At 34.6% G+C, this 20,948-nt stretch overlaps 1 protein-coding gene across 1 annotated transcript; it reads right to left on the bottom strand.

Annotated features, from left to right (window-relative positions):
* Nucleotides 1–1,233: 1,233 nt before the first annotated feature.
* Nucleotides 1,234–20,758, bottom strand: PROK2 (prokineticin 2). Its single transcript, XM_074289128.1, has 3 exons — nt 20,200–20,758; nt 16,253–16,378; nt 1,234–2,625 (listed from the first exon to the last, which is right to left on the bottom strand). The coding sequence occupies exons 1-3, from the start codon at nt 20,686–20,688 to the stop codon at nt 2,521–2,523; spliced, it is 720 nt and encodes a 239-aa protein (XP_074145229.1). The 5' UTR covers nt 20,689–20,758; the 3' UTR covers nt 1,234–2,520.
* Nucleotides 20,759–20,948: the final 190 nt, after the last annotated feature.

The raw sequence follows: 20,948 nt of genomic DNA, 5'->3' as shown, positions 1-20,948 counted from the left end.
TCAAATATAATCTGAATCTAATACTTTAAGCAAGCCATATTTCTCAAGAAAGTTCATTCCTTAGGATAGTAAATAAGAGTATATTTTTGAATGAATTTTTCTATATATAACTATATAAACATTGTCCCACTTACCATCTTTCCCTTAGACTGAACTATAGTTCCTGAAAGACTTGACCTTTTTTCTTTTTTGACTTTTTTTTTTAAGGAAACTTTTGCACTGCAGATTTCTGAGTGTCTCACCTGATTTGCTTCAGAAAGATAGCTAATTCCAAAGGAAAACCATGTTTGGTGTTTATTTCAAAGTTTAAAAAAATTGAAAGCAATTTCAACTAACCTCCTTTCCTCAGGTATACTTTGCTTAGTCTACAGCCATGTTTTCACTAGTCCTGTACAAACCAGGTCTCCCCTGGTCCTATATTTCTGGAACCATAATGAAATAAATATTACCATTGCTACTTAAAAAAGATATTTTAAAAATTATCTCCATTACTCCAATGCCTGTCCCTATAACTTGAGAAGACTGCCCTGGGCTCTATTTCCCAATTTCTGTTAATTCCCCCATTAGAATGCATACTTCCTAAAGGCAAGAACTGTCTATTTATTTTTTGCATCTCCAGTGCTGTGACACATTGCTTGGTATATAGTAAACACAAATGCTTTTAATTCCTGTTAGGTAAATAGATAAAGTGTATATGATTTGGAATTGCAGGCCCTGGTTAAATATACAGTGAAAAAAGCTCTCAAAATCATGAACATTTTTTTACTTCATGGTGGTTAAACTTCAGTCAATTTTACTAATTTAAATAAATTTTGTAGTTTGTTCACTTGAGACAACATGCATTCACATACAATACAGGCATTTTGCTTTTTCTCCAATCTTACTGAATTTATATAGACTTTATATCTTTTAAAATGGTGTTTATGTGCATCTATATATAATCAATTGTACTTACTACCCAGTGAAATTCTATTAATTCATTCCTAATTACAACCTTTTATTCATGTCATGATTTCCCCCTAAGTTCCATTGTCACATTTACTTGCATATTGGGCTTGTTTTTTTGAATGTTCCGAAATATATACTAGTAAAATTTCATTTGGCATAAGTTCAAACTGTATGTATACTAAATAGTTCTATTTTTTACCAGCTTATTAGTCCTCATTTGATTTAGAGTGTGACCTATTTAGAAATTATTATAACTTTTTGGAATAAAAACTGAGACCATTGTTGACAAAAATAAGGATATAATATTAAAATCAAATGATATACAGTACTGTCATTATTCTGATACAGAATTTTTACACAGCAATATTGATACAGATACAAATTACAAGATATTGAGCAACCTATTACAATAAACCTTTAAATTTCAAATAAAATACAAGTGATATTTTAATACATTTCATTTCAAAGTATAACTAGTTTTATGCCAGATTAAACTAAATTCCTCCTCTTTGATAGTATGTTCTTTAGTATATTTAAATGTCTTATTCATAAAATGAAATTCTATTATGAAGGGAAAATGCTTTAAGGAACAATCAAAAAAGTAAGAAAAATTAATTTGGCTCACTATTCTGTCTGTTCTTACAACTCTCTAATAACAGAACTTGCTGCTCCTGGTTCAGACAGATAGTGGCAATACATCTTCATTACATATGGTTAGCTTGATTGAAAGTAATATTTTTTTGACTTCTGTGCCTCTGAGACCTTTTACTACCTTAGGAAAAGGTGTGGAGTTAGAATTATTGATTGTTGACTTTTGCCAGTGGTTTCACTAAGTATCTAACAGACCCAGAATTGATAAGACTTTCTACTAATGGTGGACTTGTACCAGGACATTTGGTAAAAGCCAGCTTATAATATGAGTAGAGTGATATGGGAGCAGGGAAAAGAATAAGTTGTGAGATCAATCATAGTTAAGGTGAGATTTTCATGTACCTTGGGGACTAAGAGAGATATGTATCTGCTGAGGGAATTATGAAGAAGAAAACAGGAAAATCTAAAAAAAAAAAAAAAAAAAAAAGATTCAATCTAACCATTTAATAGTAACCAAATATTAATTTAGCTCTGAACTGGAACCAATTCTGGGATACCTGAATAGACTTCTGGGAATCACAGTCTAGAAGAGAAAGAATTTCTAGAACTTCTCCATCCAGTCCATGAGTCCCAGAAGCTGATACAACTACACTAGAATTTCTTCCTGACCAGCAGGCATATTATTGGGTTACAACAGATTACCATATTCTTTATCTTCTTTGAGGTGAAACTCTGACATTAGTTTTTTAAAATGAAATGAACATTTCTATTGAAAATGATATCTTTAAAAGAAACTCATTATTTTAAATCAATTTTAAATGTAATTTAGGCCTACATATATTCAATTTTTTGATGCTTGTAAAGAGGAAAAGAAATAAGATTTTTTCTGGCATATAACTTGTTCATTATAATCACAAGGAAAAATATTAAATACATTAAGTTGCTATTCACATTTAACTGATTCCATTTCAAAAGTGATCATCATTTCCTGGGTAAACATCGAAATCGGTTAAATGTAGTCCGTATACAGGCCAACCCAGGCAGGCAAGGACAGGTGTGATGCATTCTCTTCCCAAAAAATGGAACCTGGAAATAAACACATAACACAATCCCAAGTGAATTTTGAAAAATAAAAGAAAAAATTTCTATTTGCTCCTCTTCTAAAAGGACCTAATAATCTATTGATAGAAAAAAAGGGGGGGGGAGATTTCTATTTTTCTGTGATAACACGTGTACCAAAATAGATATGATGGAGCTAAAGAAAATACAGAATAGCTATTTTGTTTTTCTTAATTCTGAGATTTGTTGTTTAGTCAAAGAGTTGGTTCTGTGACCCCATTTTAGTTTTTCTTAGCAAAAATACTAGTGTTTTACCATTTCCTTCTACAATTCATTGTATAGATGAGAAAAATGAAGCAAACAGGGATTAAGTAACTTACCTAGGATCACACAGTTACTTAGTAAGTGTATAAAGCCGTATTTCAGTTTAGGTCCTTCCAATTCCAGTGCTGGCACCCTATCCACTGTGCCATCTAGCTGTCCTAATTCTGAGATTACAGAACACAAAACACCCAGTTTAACAACCTTTTCTGGATGAGGTCTTTCTCAACTCCTCTTACTCATAGAACTTCTTTAAATTACATTGCATTTATTTATACTACATGTGTGCATGCTGCCCCAGGAGCATTAAATACAATAAGCTCCTAGAAGGCTGATACTGTTCCTGTTTATTTTCCCCAATGTGTCTCTCATGTGTAACAAAGTGTCAGGCAGGTACTTTCACAGTATTTATTGATTTAGTATGTGTAGCAAATGGTTGGTATTTTGTTACTGTTATAATTAATTGTTGAAATTAATCTATTATTTTATATAGCCTAGAGAAGAATATTCATTTTTTTATTTACCCAGACAAACATGGTGTAGTAAATTTTTTTTTCCTTTCCTAGATGCCAGAAATTAGAATTTATTTGTTTTATCATAAAAATATAGAAAACCATTGCTTTTAAGGATCAAAAACACAAACTTCTAAAATGGAAAGGCAGATAATAAACTTTATAATCAGTAATCTATTTCCTTGGAATTAGGTTGTTAATGATACACACCAATGATCAAATGCATATTCAAAGGCTTTCATATCTAAAAAGTTCAAGGTGATCTACTATCTCATTGGGTTAATGTGAGGAAAGTATTTTGTTTTAGTTTTAAAACATTTTTTAAAATGCTGAAGTTAACAGACACCAAATCAAATAATCACACAATATTAAAACATGGTAAAATATAATATATAATATAATATATTATAGTACAGTATAGTATAATATAGTTTAATATAATATGGTATAGCAAAATGTGGCATATAACATAGCTAGCATTTTTATAGCATGTAAGGATTTACAAAGCACTTTATTATCTCATTTTATCTTCATAATAACCTTGGGCAGTAAGTACTATACTCAATTTACAGATGAGGAAACTGAGGCAGATGGCAATTAACAGATTTGCCCAGGATCACAAAGCTAGTATCTAAGGTTAAATTTGAAGGTGTTCTTAACTCCAGACATAACTCTCTATCTACTGGATATTCACCCAGCTATGTTATATACAAAATAGAATTGTATGTGAAATTCTAAAACTCTACTGTGTACAACTTATTTTTCCTTTTCTTTTGGAATACATTTAGCCTGTAATTTGAAGACAATCCTTTGTAGTCTTTAAAATATATCTTAAAGTGAGAGGCAAAAGGTCAGAGTTCTAGAATAGTTGCATGGACTCGTGAGAATCACAGTCTCTTTCCTTCTATAGATATTTTATAACCTCTTTGCCCTGAAGGGAAACAATTATCAGTAGTATCTCTAAAGGCATTACTGGGCTCAGGGCAAATTATACTGTATATACAGGTGAAATTTTGTTAAAATAGACATCATGGTCTTCCTTGAAAGGGAAGCTAAAAAGATATAGTCTCTGATACAAGTAATATAAAGAATACTCAACATGGGATAAAGAGACCTAGGTTTAAACCCAAGCTTACTGGGCAACTGAAGGAGGAACTGAACAAGATTATTAACATTTCTCTTCCCTCAAATGTGCAATGTGCTATTTGTAATAGTCTTCTCACAAAAGTATTTTGATGATCAAATATATGAAAACTATTTTGAAACCTTGAAAGAGGTTACTTACTTTGAAAGAGTAATCTAAATTCTAGCTATTATTGAAAGGACAGCATACATTTGCCAATGATAAGCCTTGTAAGAGACTTTAATCCAAACCCCTATTTTTACATTTATTTATTAGAAAGCTGAAGCCCAGAAAAATGGGACTTGTGCCACAACCATGGTCAAGTGAATTAAGTAGTATAGCTGACACTAGACTCAGATCCAGGTTTGGGCTGTTTATCTTGATTTGAATATTCTACAGATCTATTACTATTTAACTGACTGTCTCCTATGCATAAACTAGTCTTGTTATTCTCTGATGAGGATGCAGTTTAGGTTGACTATAAAACTGTAAAAGGAGAAAATAAAGAGTTTTAATTTCTGGTTTTTCTATTATAGGAAACTCCCAATTGAGCTAGGAAGTCTTTGAGAAGAAAATTGGAAATTTCCATTCCTCTATCAATGTAGGTCTTCAGTATAACTTAACTTAAAAGAATTATTTAGGATGCTGAGAAGTTGACTAGCTTGCCCAGGCTCATTTGTCACCTATCACCAAGACAGGATATGTCAGCAAAGGGACTAGAATCCAAGTTTTCCTGATCATGAAGGTTAGCTCTCTGGCTTCTGCTTCTCAAAATATTTGAAGGCAAAAATAAAATTAAAAGATGCCTAAATCTTCTTTAAAAATTACTAATAACTGAAACAAAGCATGCTTCAAAGTTTGCAAAGTTATTTTAATACCTTGTTTCGTTAACAGTAGACTCTTGAAGTCAATATGACTTTAAAGTCATAATCTAGCTTCACAGTAACATGATTCAACCTTTCCCTAAATTTGGATATTTGGTACATGTTTATTAAGAATCATTGTTTTGACTAAATTCATCATGCCACCCTTTGCTTATTACCAAGCACTTCTGTCTTCTGGGACTAGATACTTCCACTTGGCAAAGTAATTTCTTCTCCCACTTTGCCCCCAAACTGGACTTCACCCAGCTTTTTCTAATTTCCATCAGGAAATTTGCCTACTTCATGATGATTTCTTAACAGTGTATAGTATTGAAGTATTTGTAGATTTGCAGGTTAAGAATTTTGTAAATTTAAAAGGTTAAACAGTAAGAGAAAGTATGAATAAACTGTAACATGCATCTTTGGGAGAAGTCCTTTGAGCAGTTGGATCACAAATCAACAGTTGTGAATAGTTCATTCCAATTCCAATTTCTCCTTTTGTTTAATGAAAGCTACTTTTTTCTGTTTTTTTTTTAATTTAGTGAAACAAACATTTATTATTTTATTAACTTATATTTTGATTTTTTAAAAGATGTACCTTTTATTATTTCATTAATTTAGGTAGGAAAACTAATTTCTCTTTGTCACTGAGAATGAGGAAGTAGATTTGTATGAAGAACTTGATAGGGCCCATCATATTTAATAAACAGAATTTGATATGGATGTTAGTACCAGAGTGAGCAGAGAGAAGATGGCAAAACAATGTGTTGGAGAACTTCAGGTCAAGAAATGACCCTACTTGTTGAAGCTTACACTCCAGAGAGGACTGAAACTAGTTCCAAGTAGAGTTGATCGTTAAATTTTAAGCTTGAGAATTTATACCTCAGAAATTGGTAAATATTGCACATCAAGGTTTGATTTCTTATTTTGTTGATTGTCTAGGCTTAAGAAGATGATGGAGAGAATGTTAATGGTGAAGATTAAACTGAAAAGTGTGTGATGAGTACATTTATTCTGGAGAGCAGGTTGTAAATTTTTACTAGTATATCTATACTTATACCACCTATGCCAGTGATTATATCCCTACCAAAAGAGTCATAAGTTCATAAAGTGGAGATTAGTTAAACAAGTTAGGATATGTGAATGTAAAAGAATATCAATATACCATGGGAAATAATGCGACATATGGTTTCAGAGAAATCTGAAAAGACTTATATGATCTTCTGCAGAGTGAGGCGAGGAGAACCAGAAGAACAATTTATACCATAGTATTTTAAAGGCAAACAACTTCAAAATGATTAAGAACTCTGAAGGATGCTCTAACCAGCCATGATTCCAGACTTCCTGATAGAGATGCAATGGACTTAAAATGTAGCAGTAGTTTATGGAACCATGATGTAACTAAAGCAGCTCCAACCTAACTTTATTTTAAACAAACCACTGACTCTGAAAAACTAGGAAATGGACACAGTAAAGAAATTGACATCAACATTTACCACTTCCATGAAACGTTTAACCAAAACAAACCAAACACCATCAAGGGGAGGTCTAATGAGTCTAAGAAGTCATGCCAATCTGCAAATTTTTAGTTTTCTTTCAACATGTGGAAAGATATAGTAGCCAAGGATAATACTGGTTCAGGACACAAATTTATTTTAAAAAATACTACAACCACAATGCAAAATTTATCTTGAGTTTTTTGTTCATCAGCTTCAATTAACAAAATAATGAAATGCTTATGAGAAGATCCAACTAAGACTGACACGATCATAAGTTTAGATGTCAAAAGGATCTTAAAGACCTTCATTTTCCTGATGAGGGAACTGAGTTAATAGAGAAGTTAGGTGAGTTGCCCAGGATTATATAATGTGTGAAGTAGAATCTGAATTTAGGTTTTCTTGGTTCTAAACCAGTGGCTTTGGAATGACAACTAACAATTAGATACAAGAGAAAACATACTGCTGGCATTTTTATAAAGATCTAATGTAACATAATCTAATTTTTTGTTAAGGATGTCAGAACTATCATATTTGGCCTTTGTACCATCTGTGTACCTAATTTATTTTGTGAGGAAGGAAGTGGCAATGGCAGCTGGATGCAACCAAATATATACAGAAAAAAAAAATCTATTCTGAAGAGAGTCCAATGTTAAAGTCATTTAGGGTGAAGAGAGCTCAAGTAGTAGGGAAATGGGGATTCTATTTAAAAAAAAACAACAACAACGGGAGAAAACATGGATGGGGCTTTTAGCACACAAAAGTGACCAAGACAATACTAACAACTATGAACCCATTAGTCCTGCTTTCTAGTTTCCATAAAAATCTTTATGGGGAAGTTCTGTTTATCCATTGAGGGTACAGAACCCATCTGTGCCAACAGTTGCAAAAGCAACTTGACAAAACCATTTCATTTCCACAATCACTAAAACTTTTCAATTAATCTCCTCAGTTCGAGTTTCCTTATGTGCCATACTCAGTAGATAGCATCAAAGACAGTTTGTTATTCCCCTAGTTCCATTTTCATTGCCCCCATCTGAACCTCTTATTTCTTTTTCTGTTTCAGCCTCAATATTTAAACTTTTAGAAATGAACATTTGTCAAGGTTATCTATATATCCTCATGAACTATTTAGAAGAAAGATGCTATGAAAGTCTTATTTATTCTTTACTAATTTATTCTTTATTTACTTACTTATTCATCAACTGAGATTTATCACAAAGACCTCTCTCATACAAATACTTTGAGTGAAATCCATGAAGAAAAGTTCCAAGTTGCACTTGCCATTTTTAACCTTTTCTCACTGAATATTGAAATGAATATTACCACACCAAGAGGAACAAATGGTTGGCTAGGGGATCGTGTAGGCCCCTTCTGCATGAATCCTTTCAGGCAGGTTCCAAAACTTCACCAGCAATACAATCAATGCTACTTTTCTCCAGGGAGTCCTCTACTAGCAAGAGATTAAGCTGGACAAATGGGCACACATTTTTATTTTGAACATTAAATATACTCTTTTTTCCCCCACACACTCTTAGCACATGGATTGGACAAATTTATGAGACTTTTTAAACATTTGACTACAAATGATACACTGTTTTATCATGTAATTTAAAAAACACAAATGGGGGCAGCTAGGTGGCACAGTGGATAGAGCACCAGCCTTGAAGTCAGGAGGACCTGAGTTCAAAATGTGACCTCAGACATTTAACACTTCTTAGCTGTATGACTCTAGGAAAGCCCTTAACCCCAATTGCCTCAGCAAAAAAATAAATAAAATAAAAATAAAAAATACAAATGGTCAGGTTACTTTTTGGTAAGTCTAGAAGTTAATTACAATATCTACTCCATATCCTCTAGGACCAAAGGGAGTTCCCTGGGACAGATACTAAATTGGTATTAGAGGAAGCAACATGACATAATGGAAACTCAGAGGGACTGGACTCTAATGCTTGCTTAATCACTTACTGTGAAACCATGGGCAATTTAATATCATTTCTTTCTTTTTGTAAATGAAGAATTTGAACTAAGTAATCTCTTAAGATTCTTTCTTGCTCTTAATCTTATGAAAGAAAGAAATGGGGAAGGGAATAAGCATTTACATAGCATGTACTATGTGTCAAGTGAAGAAGAGAATGAACTTTTATACACCTACTATATCCCAAGCATTGTGTCAAATATTTTATAAATATATCATTTGATCCTCACAACAAGCCTGGGAAGTAGATGCTATTATTTTTCCCATTTTACAGTTGAAGAATCTAGAGCAAATGGTGTTAAGTGAATTGTTCAGGGTCACACAGCAAGTATCTGAGACTGCATTAAATTTAGGTCTTCTTGACTCCACATTTACCATTCTACCCATTGTGTTACATATACATATACATATACATATACATATACATATATACATATATATACATATATGTACATATATATGTATATATATACATACATATATATATATATATATATATATATATACTTATTGGCCATATATATATATATGGTTTATGAAACCACTGAAGTGAATAAGAAGAATTTTCTATAACAAGCCTTATTGCGTCAAACAATTGACCGAAGACATAGAGAATATAAGATCATACTGCCTGAAGTTGATTTTTTTTTTAGAAATGCATTTGGCCTTGAAGACTCTCTTTAGACAAGTTCTCTCCCACACATACATTAAAACAGTACAAGACTCCTTTTAAGATTCAATTATGGAGATGATAACTTTCTCAATAATTTGCTAATTACAGACATCAAGTGACATATTTAACAGCAAGATATATTTACCTAAAGGTTTGCCAGTGTCACAGAATTTTACTGAGATAAATCCAAATGAAAAAAGGTTTCCTAGTGTCACAGAATTTTACTGAGATAAATCCAAATGAAAGGATATCCTATTGACTGATGAGGTTCCCTAGATACAATTATTTTTAGATGACATCATATAGCAGATTGAGATATTGCCATAAAACTAAGAAGTCTTGAGCTTAAATCTCATATTAACTGTGTGATACCAGCAAAATGACAAACTCTTCTTGTGCTAGGCAACTTTCCAAGATGGTAAGCTGCACAGTAGATAACCACTTATACAGTATTTATATAGGGAATTTCCTTCCCTGGAAGTTCCCTTTCCCGATGAAATCATAGGTCTAGGCCGTATCACTATTATATTAATTTAAATGAGTTTTTGAATGGTAAAAAGGGGGAACCTACAACAATTGAAAAGATATTGGTCTAACATTTAGGTCAATCAGAAAACTGGTGAAAAATGCACATTCTACAGAATATGATCTACAGCTGAATAGATTGTTGAAGTAATTCAGCAGACTCTGTCTTGATATATGCCTCTACCATTCAATCGTCTTCAATGACTCCTTACTGCTTACCAAATAAAGTTCAAAGTCCTTAGCTTGGCATTTGAGGCCTCGTACAATTGCCCTTCAATCTTCCATTCTCTTTTATAATCCATTTTTCTATATCATATACACTAAACTCCATTAAAATGGTTTTATTCCATGGCCCACACCATTTTTGAAGCCAACCAGAAGCAAAGCCCTCCTTTTATTACTTATATTATGAACTTGCTGCATTTTGTTTTATAATTTAGCAAAAGCTGAAATGAATGGCCTAATGAGACTTAGACAGTTATACCTAAGAAATCACAGGTTGAAGTATTCTGGTTATTTGTGTGTACACTCTCTCCATTAATTGATGAAAACTCCTGGAAAGAAGAGATCATATCTTATTTATCTTTGGAGTTTTATGGAACTTAGCAGAGTAGTCTGTTCACAGTAGGTATAAAATAAATGTTGGTTAAATAAATGGGAAAATAATTGAAACTAATTCAAAATTTACAAAGGAAAAAAACATTATATTGGAAAATCTAGCATAATTTAGGAAAACATTATGTGTGCAAAACTTCCAAATTGAAATTCAATTCCTTAATATAATTAATGAGAATGGGAATAAAGTAGCTAATCTATTATGTAACTATTTGAATCTATACATATTATGAACCCTTATTATAAGGAAAGGCCTTTTGTAATTGGATTTGAACCGAACTTTGAAAGAAGCCAGGGAAACCAGGAATTGGAGGTGAAAGAAAAAAGCATTCTAGGCCTGTGGGACATTCATTTGAAATAAAAGGAGTCAAGAGATGAAATATCCCATTTAAGGAATAGACTAAGAGGAAAATAGGCCAGTATCACTCAAGTATAAAGTACATGCAGGGGAGTAAAATATAAAAAAAAAAAAGATTGAAAGCACAGGAAGAAGCCAGATTGTGATGACTTTGAGATGAAAAATGGTGGGTTTCATATTTAATTCTAGAAGTATTAGGGAGCCACTAGAGTTTATTGGGTACAGAAGTAACATGGTACAATACATATTGTAGAAAAATTATTTTGGAAATTAATGGAGTATGGATTGGAGTGAAAAGAGACAAAGTCAGGGAGGCAATTGAAAGGTTATTTCAGTAGTAGTAAGGTAATAAGGACCTGATCCTGTGTAAAAAATCATGTGACTAGAGAGAAGAAAATCCACATAAAAGAGGTTGTGATGATAGAAATAAGACTACACAACAAATTTGCTAAGTAGGATGAAGGTAAGTGAATTACAGAGGATGAAAGTGAGTGACTGCTAAGATGGTAGTGGCCTTCACTTTAGGAGAAAGATAATGAGGTCTACTTTAAACATGTTGAGTTTGAGGTGGAGAAAAGTTAGCTTTGGGTACACAGATCTGGAAATAATCTTTATAATCTGTATAGAGATAACTGAACCCATGAAAGCTGATGAATCACCTAGCCACTGAATACAGAGAAAGAAGCAAAAAGGACCCAGGTCAGGTGTGGGATATCTAGTATTATTAGGGTATGTCCTGGATGAAGAGCCAACAATGGAGATTAAGGATGGTCAGACAGAATGGAGACCAGAAGAAACTTATGAAAACTTAGGAGAAAGAAACTATAAATAAATTTAGTTTCAAAGATGGTAGAGATCTTGGTAGCCTTTACCAGCTGACTCAAGTTTAAGAACAACTGGTAGTTGTTTTATTGCAAGTCAAAAAATCAGACTTCACTATGATAATTTTGTAGAATCAAAAAATGACAATTAGATAGGATATATAGAAAATTCATTACAAGAATGTTATAATCTTATCAAAGAGTACTATCAAATTGTATGTGTCATTCTTTCTAACTCAGTGGATGTTTTCTGCTGTTAAAACTAATTATCAGAATATGAGATTATGATGAAAATTCTAATTGTAAAGTTTTGGATTTGCAATATAAATGTCACATATGAACATTTTAATGATTATCTCACTTCTCAGAGGAAAAAAACATTTAAACAAATTTTACTGGCTATCAATTCTTTTAAGTCTGAACCTCAATTCCATTTTTTAAAGCAATGATTGAGCTAAAGTAAAAGAGGAAGTTTGAAATTTATATAACTATAACTTTCACTTTGCCCCACTTTTCTTTTTCCTGATCCATCAATTTTTAAAAATTTACTTTACCTTTCATATCAAATCAGAATTTTCTCTATACATTTTTTCCCACTGAATAATTGTGGATTTTAAGAGCCTCAGTCAGGGGGTTTACTGGATAGAATGCCAGGAAAACTTCAGTCAGGAAAACCTAAGTTCAAATCTTGTCTCAGGCACTCACTAGCTATGTGACCCTTGGCAAGTCACTTAACTCTATTTGCCTCAGCTTCCTCATTTTGAAAATGTACTGAAGAAGGAAATGGAAAACTCCAATATCTTTGCCAAGAAAATCCCAAACGGAGTCATAAAAAGTCAGACATGAATGAAATGACAACATAGTTTCAAAATCTTGAGAGAAGTAATATGGTGTGGTGGATACAGAGTTGGCATTAGATTCAAACAGATTCAGCTTTAGATTTCATATCTGACATCTACTGGCTGTGTATTTTTGAAGGACAAGTCATTTAAATTCTCTGTTCCAGACAATTCTTTAGGAGTACAACTTATAGAATCCTTGTAGAAAGACATTTATAGAGATGTCTTCGGTATACTAATGAAATCATTTTTGCCAACTCCTGTCCCCCTGCTTTCAAAACCAACAACCTTGAATATTAGCCCATAGCATGTGAAGTGCTAGACTTGTAGTCAGAAAAACCTAGGTTAAATTTTCTCCTCTGTTACTCTAAGAAGGTTACTCTAAACTTCATTTACCTTAAAGAGTTATTATCAGGGTCGAATGAAACAATCATGGATCCGGTATCAGAGGGTTTGAGTTAGCATCTTGATACTTACTGTCTATATTATCTTTCTAACTTCATCTGTAACTAGAATTAAACATCCTCTAACAACCAAATCTGGATCTAATTTAGCTATTTTAATGACATTGTCATGTCAAGCCTCTTACAAACATTAAAGTATTATGGAATTGTCACTGATTATTGTTATTGAGTACTCTTTGAAGTTGTTCTAAGTTGTCATTTTCCAAGAATATGGAATTTCATGAATTCTTTATCTATTAAGAAAAGAATCAGACATATGATCTTCATAAAGCACCTTCCAATTCTACATCCTGTCCTCCATAGTAGACCCTAGATCACTTCATTCAACATACTTTAAACTTATTATAAAGAAAGCTCATAATGAAAAATCAAATGCTATTTTATGGGTTTCATTCATTTTTCCATCAGGAAGACATGAAAAATGTATTAGCGCTTATAGAGAGAAGATGAAGTTTATGTATGCAGAATCTCAAGAATTCAAAGGTCAAATCCAGCCAATAAATGAACAACATTTTCTATGATGTGCCTGGTAGATGATCATCCATTGTACACTTGGGGACTTCTTATGAGAGGGGGTCTTGCTACCTCCCAAGGAAACCCATTCTTCATTTGAAGAGCTCAAAATGTTATGATATTTTTCCTTCCCTCAAGCCTGAATGTGGCTCCAAATTATAATTAGCATTTAGTGATATCTGAAGTCAAGCATCAGAAAGTGCAAGAATGAAAGATATACACCAAGCAACTTTTGAGGGGTGTGAGAGAGTTCTGGTGTGGATTTGTTCTGGGGAGAGAGAAGATCCTCAAAAACTGCATGTTACAGCCTACAAGGCTGCTGCTAGGGAGTCCACTTTGGAATAGAGCAAACTGCAGCCAGACTAGGGTAGATCTCATCTGGTTGACTCCTGAGACAAAGGCAAGGGGAGGAAGTATATCATTTGATAGCTTCATGTAACAAGAAATTATTATTGCTAATGATATAGTAAGCATATATTTCTGAGCAATTCTGGATCAATGTTCCAGTTAGCTTGTCCTAGTAACTGTTTTTTTCCATTCAATCTAATGGTCCTAGTTCTGTCTTATGGGGCCAAGATGAACAAGTCTAATTTTTACCCATGTGATTATCCCTCAAAAACATAAGGACATTTGTCATTAAAAATTATTTTTGACTTCTACTTGCATGATATGATTTTAGGCCCCTTATCATCCTGTTGCTTTCCTTTGGATATTCCTCATTCTATCAATACCTTTTTAAAAATGTGGTACCCAGAACTAAAATACAATTATGCAGACGGTGTCAAATCAGGTGGAGAACCTGAGACAATGAACCTAAGACAACTGAGATTCAGGGTACTCAGCAAAGAAATTATACTGTAACAATCACTTCATGGGGGTAAACTCACAAGTCAGTTTAGCTAAATTCAATTTTTAGATTTGTTTTAGTTTTGTAGCATAACTTTTTTTTTTCTTTTGCCTTCATTAAGCCAAAAATATTCATTTGACAGTGTTATTTTTACTCTTCAGTTCATTGTTTGGATATCATGTAATCAGTCTCAGTAAATTTTATAAAGTAATTTGATAAGTTTGCTTATAGTAATATCCTATGTTTCTCAGAGACTATTTAAATGAAAATGAAAAGAACAAAGTGTGCTCATCTGAACAAATGATAGAAACTTAAAACTGATGACTCATTTTCAGTACTACCACTTAAGAACCTCACCAAAACACTAATGATTGTAGTAGCACCTTAACCTTTCTCTTGACCTTCCTCCCTATAAGTCTGATATTGAAATAGATGACTAATACGTGAATCTCTTTCTATGCCAGTAGGAATAACTATTAGAGAGTGGCAATGATGGTATAAGGTATGTGGATGGTATAAGGGTATGGAGGAACAATTTAACCATAACAAGAAACATATCTCAGTGAAGCTATGGAAAAGCTAGAGCCAACTCCATGCTCAGCTGTTCATGTACAACTCCCAAGTTATATTACTTACTATAAGGCCAGAGAACTAAAAACAAGCCAAGTGGTCAAAATTTATTACATTAAAATTCTCTCTGAAGAGCAGCAACGTTAATTTTTCTCTGTAACCATGGAGCACAGGAAAGATGGTAAAATGTTTGGCTGTGTTACAGTTTTAAGCCTTAAACCACATGTGAAAAAGTTTTCCTTTACTTTTTGAAAAAAAAGAGTTCAAATTGTTTTTCTAAAATATTCAATCAGGTTTAAAATGTGAAAATAATGTCTCTCTTTTTTAATAACACCTACCAAATTTTTTCTCTTTCTACAACAATGAGAGACAGTTGAACTTTGACCAAATAATAGCCAGTCTTGGTTCAGGAAGGGAAAAATGAAGATGAAATACACTTCTTTCCTCTCCATAGAGATGGAAGATTATAGGTATGCATATGATGTTGGATATGGATGCTTAACTGCTTTCTGTTGCAAGGGGAGTAAAAAAGGGATGTAAATCAGTAGTTTCTGCCATTGGGAAATGATTGTGGTGTAAAATCAAAATGAATCATTGATCTATTGTATGAACCATCAATAAAAATTAAAATGGGAAAATATTTTTTAAATTGAGTGATACACCAAATATCTGTGATAACCTAGAAAAAATAAGAGTACATTTGATTGTACACTGTGCATAAATATAATATTTTTTGATATTTATTTCTACTTTTTTTAAAAAAGGCATATATCAAGGTATATTATGGATTGTGTATCTAAATTCAATTTTGCCCTGTATGATTTTAAGGCGATTTTTCATAGAAGATAGATTTCTGTTTCATTTTAATTTTTCTCTTGCATTATAAAACATGTGACTTAGGCTTAATCAGAATCCACATGAAGTCCTTCTTCCAAGGCATACATTGTCTACCTTATCCTCTCTTCCAGGTTTGAACCAAAACATGAGTATAAATATCTGCCCAAAGTGAAAAGTTTCCAACATTGTTCTGCAAGCTCTAATTGTGAACTATGTTACCCAGGCATTCATACTTATGGCCATTATTCATTCCCTCCCATCAATTAAATCAATGAGAATCATGGTGGTCAAATACTAACTTTCCGAGTCAATGGATGACAGCTGTCTCCCAAGTTGCCCATCGGTGTACACATTCGGAGGCTTCTGATCCAAATACTGACAGCGCAGCACATGCCACCCCCACATTGGGGGTCCTTGTCACAAGCCTAAAAGTCAGAAATAAGTAGACTCAATTAGGCAAAGAACATTTTCCTCTTAGAAAAATATCTAAATGTAATGTGATCAAATGACATGACCGACACAGTGACTAGTACATGGTGCGTGCCTAACAATTACTTAACAATTGCTTCTTTATGCATAATAACTTATGGATAGGTAGCTAACTAACAGTGAATATAGAGTCTGAGCTTGAGAGTCAAAAAAATGGGAATTCAAATCCTGTCTCTGATATTTACTAGCTAGGTGATTCTGGGCAAACCACTAATCTCTATCAGCTCAGTTTATCCAACTATAAAATGGGGATAATAATAGCACCCATTTCACACAGTTCTCATGAGGATCAAATGAAATAATATATGTAAAATATGTTGCAAACCTATATATGCTATAAATAATGTGTATAGACACCTCACCTCATATATATGTGAGTGCTTATATATGTGTATATTTAGTTAGATATACTGTTTCAAAAAAGACTTAACACTGACCTTATTTTATTAAAATCCCAAATGTAAAGATAAATCACCTTTCTATTTCTAGCATTTTATGATTGAGATGCCTTTGAACTGAAGAACTACCATATGTATTATATTATTCTTATACCATACAAGGCCATTATGAACTATACATTGAATAATGAGATTTTATGACCATTAACTGCAGAATATCTTAGGCCTGAGTTTTAAAGGATTTTAAAAGTCTCTTAAAGTAGTATGAAATGCTAGACATCCAGAAATTCTCTAATATGAGTTTCAGAAATGCTTATTTTCCCCAAATAGCTTTCTGCCACTTGACTTTTCTTATGTAATTTTAAAGCCCTTTAACATTTACAATTTCTCTATATAAAATAACCTTTATAGAGGCCAATATGATTGTATCAAGACTCTTATTTATTAGAAACAATTATTCCCCAAAGTCTGTAAATTTTAAATCAGAAGATTTTGATTTAGAAAAATATTTTTATTTATAAATTACTGAAATTATTCAGCTAGAAGCTATATAAAATGGTAAGACCAACAGGTGCTTTCATCTTTCCATATCTAAAGCATCAGATAACTAAACTCTGACATGGAATCCTAAACACCGGTTCCTACAGATACATTATCCTAATATAAAAATGAAATCCTAACACAAAATTAAAATATAACAATAATGTCATGAAGGAATCTTAACACATTCATTAAATATGAGAATATATAGAGTAAATCTAAAATGTTAGAAAATCCACTTTAAAAAATAGAGAATTTGAAAGATACATTTTTACACATGTATTAGATCTCAAATTATGAGCTCTACATGACTGAGATAACAACTAAGTCCTTAACTTACTATAAATCGTAACATATTTACATGAAATGGCTAAAATTGTTCTTCAAATTTCTCAGTCAATATAATTGCCTTATTTCTCAAAATAAAGGTAGACATTACAATGATTTGTTCTTCAAATGACCAACTTTTAAGTTCTGGTGGTTATGATGATTATAATATCTGTCTAAAATCAGCAAGCATGAGAATATGGAAACTTTTTTGTCAATTATTCAGGTGTTTGGAGTTGTGAAGAAAAATATCCAAATTTCTCTTTACTATATTTTACCTTTCAGCTGGATATCTTATGTGTACAAGTATTTTTTCTCAGCAATTCATTTTCATACAATAGTTATCTTAAATCTGTATAGATACATCACTTTCTAATTATATCTAAAATAAAACACATTTGAGATCAACACTATAGGGTTTATATTTAAACATATGATAAGTCTTTATCCCCTCCAGCTTCACTGGCTCTGTCAGCAGAACAAACAAAACTCAAATAAAGACAAAAACTTGCCACTGACAATTTGGAGATCTGACACTGTAAAGACAACATTGCCAGATATTGACCAATTTTTCCACTTTTCATTCAGATTTTTGCTATCAGGAAAGCAGATATAAATTCTCCTTTGTTTATCAGTAATGACTAAAATTACTTTTAAAATGCATTGTAATTAAAGTTGCTCTAAAATGTATAACAACTTATGAAAGTCATTCATCATATTTATTTAAAAAATAATGATTTGCTTCGTGGAAAGTATATTTATAAAGATGGATATGCTGGTTTTTATATTCTCTATTGTCTTTTGTTCTTCACCCACTGACTTCATTCAAATGGCACTACTGGGAGAGGATTGGAATAAACAGAATACCCCAGAAGACCAAGTTTAAAACCGCACTAAGACTTTTGGGACATTCTATTGATATTGCCAACAGAATCTTATGCTCAGAGATTTTAAAAGTTCCTGTTAGACAGTTAAAATTAAGTAACATCCCCCCTCCCCTCAAGATCCAAAAAATCCCAAAACTTCAATAAACTAACTTTAATGACTGTGATTTTCTGATGAAAGGGGAATCAGGAGGCACCTTTTTATTAGCAAGCAATTACAATAGAGTCTTCTTTTTGAAATATTGTAAATACGAAATCATTAGAAAATTTAAAAAGTCACTTAATATTAGAGCACCTTATTTTCAAGGTACATATTATACTCCAATTTTAATAATTTCAAAAATATAAACTATTCTAATTAGTGAAACAAGCAATTTTAATTACTTGAGTATTTTAACAGGTGTATAAAACATATATTGAATAAGATTAAATTTTTTAAGGACTATGGTTTTTCAAATGGAAAATGGAATGCGCTATAAATTTAAACTTAGTGATGGTATGTATTTTGTTACTTAATTTTTTTCCAGTGAGGACAACATATTTAACACAATACTGGAAAAGAAAGTTAGAGTAGGTTTTTTTTTTTCCTTTTAGGAAAAAAAATGAGGACTTCTATCATCTTTTCTAAGTTTAAACAATATGTATGGGTTGGGTCTTTTAGGGGGTAGGGGAGGGAAGAAGAAAACATCATCCCATAATTTTGCTGTAGAACTAAGTAATGGAATAGAGATCTGTGGTTTCACGTACAGTTCTTATTATTTTCTCTGCTTTGCATATGGAAATACTCCTTTTATTCCGGTGTTTGTGAAATTCAGAATTAAAAAAAAATAACAAAAAACTTTAAAATCAGTTAAGCAAAACCACCAGAAAAAAAAAAAAAAGAAACCCAAGTTAGGAACCATAGTGTCTCTCTCTTTCTCTGTCCCTTTTTTTTTTTTTTTTTTTTCCACGTTAATTTATCAAGACTCGGCAATGGAAAACATTTTCAAAGCTAACCTCAGAAAGAAGAGCGGTACCCGCAGAGAAATGTACACAAATGCTTTGAAAAACTGCTTGGTGAGAGCAGACCGAACAAAGTCTCTCCACCCGCTTCAGCCTCAGGTTGGACTGGGGATCTCTGCGTTTTCATTTGGGGAAGGGGGGGGGGGGAAGAAGAAGGAGCAAATATGCGGGGAGAACTGTGAGGAAAACTGGAGTCCTCAAAATGGAGCGAGAGGTTGGGAGCCCCCGGGGTAGGAGGAAGGGGGTCGCTTCCCCGCTCTGGGGATCAGACAGCCGCAGGGGCCAAGGGCGCACCGGGCTCCCTCTCTCAGCAGACTCCGCGCAAAGTCAAAACCAAACACGGGGGTTCAGAGCTCAGCTCTTGTCCCATCCCCGTGCCCTCGAAGCCTCGCGCCCCCAAACCGCCACGACCCTCCCGGCGGAGAGTCCCAGACGGCGGCGGGACAGACGGGCAAGAGACAACTTTGCTTTCGCAAATGGAATTTGACCGACGGCCTGCCTGCCTCCAGTCCCCGGGAGCCGCCGCCCGAGCCTGGGGGTCCCGGGGCGGGGGTGGAGCAGGGTAGGGTGGGGCCGGGCAGGTGGAGGGCGGCCGGCGCTTCTTACCCCGGTGATGACGGCGGTGTCCCCCGAGGGCGGCAGGAGCAGCAGGAACCCGAGCAGCAGCAGCAGCAGCAGCAGCGGAGGGGACGGGACGAGGGGCGCGGTCCTCATGGCGCCCTCTGGGGAACGGGCAGAGAGCCGGGCCGACCCAAGCTGAGGTGGAGCGGGCGGAGAAAGCGGAGGGCGTGCGGGCTGGCGGGCAAGCTGGCGCGGGGCGCTGGCCGGGACCACGCAGCGGAACGTCGGGTGCACGAGGTGGCAGGGGCCGCCTGTAGCTGCGGCGAGCGGGCGGGACGGGCACCCGGACGGGCCGGGAAGGGGCGCGCCGACGGGAGCCCCCGAGCAGTCGGGACCGTTGGGGCGAATCCGGAGCGCGAGGGAGACGAGGGGGCCGGGGAAGGAGGGGCTGGGAGACGAGGCAACTAGAAGCGCCGGCGGAGAAGGAAGAAGCGGAGAGGAGGTCCCCGCTGCCTGGGCGGCTCCCGGGAGCATCCTCTGAGCCGAGCCGTTATAAAGAGCCCGGGGCCGCAGGCGAGCCCCGCCATGAGTCACCACAGTGCCCGCCCGCGAGGCGCGTAAAGGGGCCGGGGCTCACGCGCGCACACACGGAGTCCAAGGGCAAGGCTGGCAGCCACACTCCCAGGCACACACGCACACATGTAGCTGGGGACGAGGGGCGGTGCACACTCACATGTACACACACACAGCTGCACACAGAAGTGCAAGTGTAGGGACCAGGGGTGGTGCGCGTG

Source organism: Sminthopsis crassicaudata, chromosome 1 (genome assembly GCF_048593235.1).
Source record: "Sminthopsis crassicaudata isolate SCR6 chromosome 1, ASM4859323v1, whole genome shotgun sequence".
Lineage (NCBI taxonomy): Eukaryota > Metazoa > Chordata > Mammalia > Dasyuromorphia > Dasyuridae > Sminthopsis > Sminthopsis crassicaudata.
This window is presented reverse-complemented; position numbering and strand designations above follow the sequence as displayed.